The following is a 2,500-nucleotide window of genomic DNA, read 5'->3' as shown; positions in this document are numbered from 1 at the left end:
AAGGAGGGTGGTACGTTTTCTTTAGTTTACCCTCCAACGTATTTTCAAAGAAAATGTTCCACAATATAGCTCAAAGAAAACTTGCGCAGTTCGAATTTTCAGGGTAGACTTGAGAGATATTGATACTCGAATTTACAGATAGGGTGCGTAGGTACTACACTCTATAACAGTGAGGTGAATATACCTTATCCACTGAAATATCGTTATTGATAAAGAAAGATAATTAAATACCTTAACAGGACCACTTCAAAAAGAAACTGAGGTTCAAAACGTACATCTGACGAGTCATGCGTATTCAGTATAGAACCAACTTTATATATATACATATATATGTATATATATAATATATATATATACACACACACACATATGTATATAAATATATATGTATATAAATATGCATATATATATATATATATATATATATATATATACATATGTACAGGATATGCATGCATACATACATGCATATATATATACACACACATATATATATATACATACATCTGTACATATATATACATATATATACATACATATACATACATACATACATACATTCATTAATTAATTCACTCACACACACACACACACACACACACACACACACACACACACACACACACACACACACACACACACGCATATATATATATATATATGTATATATATATATATATATATATATATATATACATATATACACACACATACACGTATGTGTGTGTGTGTGTGTGTGTGTGTGTGTGTGTGTGTGTGTGTGTGTGTGTGTGTGTGTGTGTGTGTGTGTGTGTGTGTGTGTTAGTTCCATGCAACTAAGAATTCTATCTCAGCAAGACTAAACTTCCGCCAGACAAATTCTGCATCTACCGTGAACTAGAACTACCAGTTGCACTGATAAATGCCTTTCTGCAGAAACCACTATCCTGCTGCCAGAAGCTTCACCGTAGTTGTTTAGTTAATTTACGAAAGACTCATTACCGTATTTAGGTTGGATTTACCCAAATCATGCGCGTTCTCGAATGTACACATACATACATACATACACACACATACATACATACATACATACATACATACATACATACATAAACACAAGCACGGATTTGCATAATTTGGGTAAATATATGTATATATACATACATATGTATTTATATATGTATATTTATATATATATATTTATATATATACACATATATCAAACTGTGTATATATATGTATATATATATATATTTACATATGTATATGTATATGCATATACATATATACATTTATATATATACATACATATATATGAACGTGTATATATATAAATATATATATATATATACGCATAAATGTATATGTATATGTAAATATTGATATGTGTATGTATATATATATATGTATATATATGTATAAATATAAATATAATATATATTTATATATACATGTGTGTGTGTGTGTGTGTGTGTGTGTGTGTGTGTGTGTGTGTGTGTGTGTGTGTGTGTGTGTGTGTGTGTGTGCGCGTGTGCGTGTGCGTGTGCGTGTGCGTGTGCGTGTGCGTGTGCGTGTGCGTGTGCTTGTGTGCGTGCGTGTGCGTGTGTAAAAAATATATATTCATATCGCTATGAAAATATCTCTGCAAAGAACACCCCACGCACAACATACACAGAATCCGAAGAAAACAACTGAACACAAAAACCTTCCCCGATACCCACCAGTACAGGATGTCGTTGGCCGTGTGCATCTCGTAGCGGACCGTCCTGCAAAGGGCGCGCAGGGCAGGCTCCCGCAGCCAGCACAGGGCCTCCATCCCCCGCAGGCACCCGTAAATAAGGTCCATGTCCTGAAGGAGAAAAGGCAATTTGGTTGTGAGTTTGGAGGGTATTTGAGAAGCGTTTGTTGGAAATGCTGATTAGAAGTGTATATAGAGAGTAATATATAAAAGAAAATCATAAAAATACAAAAAAACAAACAAACAAAAAAACAAGCAAATGGAATGCCTACATTAACCAAACCCTGAAAAAGACGAATCCATCGATACGCAAATTCTAAAAAAATAAATAATCAAAAAAGTATATATAAAAAAGAGAAACTCGGAAAAAAAAAGAATAAAAAAAAACGCCACACAGATCCAAAAAGAAAGGAAAATACACGAAACACAATATCAGAAATCCGGACAAAAAATGAGGAACTGCCGAATAGTTTCAATTACCGCGGCAAACCATTTTTGTGTCCCCCGCCGGCGCGCCCGAGGCTGTCCCAGCAATAATAAATTGGACATTCCAAACTTTCCACACAAACTAAGTTTATTTGGTACACGGAAAAGAAATTACTTCCAAACGTGACATCGATTCTTGCTTGCAAACATACGGCATTATATATCTATATCTACATCTATCTGTATTGACTGTCTATCCTTGTTAATCTACAGTATCTATCTTGTACGGCTGTCTATTTTTGCCTGTTTATCTGCATGTTATATTTATGTTAACATACATAAATAATACACACACAC

At 33.8% G+C, this 2,500-nt stretch overlaps 1 protein-coding gene across 2 annotated transcripts in view; it reads right to left on the bottom strand.

Moving 5' to 3' along the window:
- Window positions 1-2,500, bottom strand: part of LOC125038191 (rap guanine nucleotide exchange factor 2-like) — a 242,104-nt gene that overhangs the window by 194,336 nt on the left and 45,268 nt on the right. Inside the window, exon 2 of one of the 2 annotated variants that reach the window (XM_047631584.1) lies at window positions 1,701-1,828. The exons of the other annotated variant lie outside the window; for it this stretch is intronic. Coding sequence (XP_047487540.1) covers window positions 1,701-1,828 — 128 coding nt within the window. The remainder of the gene's footprint in view (window positions 1-1,700; window positions 1,829-2,500) is intronic. 2 annotated transcript variants of the gene reach the window in all.

This window comes from Penaeus chinensis, chromosome 24 (assembly GCF_019202785.1).
Source record: "Penaeus chinensis breed Huanghai No. 1 chromosome 24, ASM1920278v2, whole genome shotgun sequence".
NCBI classification, from domain to species: domain Eukaryota; kingdom Metazoa; phylum Arthropoda; class Malacostraca; order Decapoda; family Penaeidae; genus Penaeus; species Penaeus chinensis.
The sequence above is the reverse complement of the archived record's forward strand: the minus strand, read 5'-3'. Positions and strand labels throughout refer to the sequence as shown.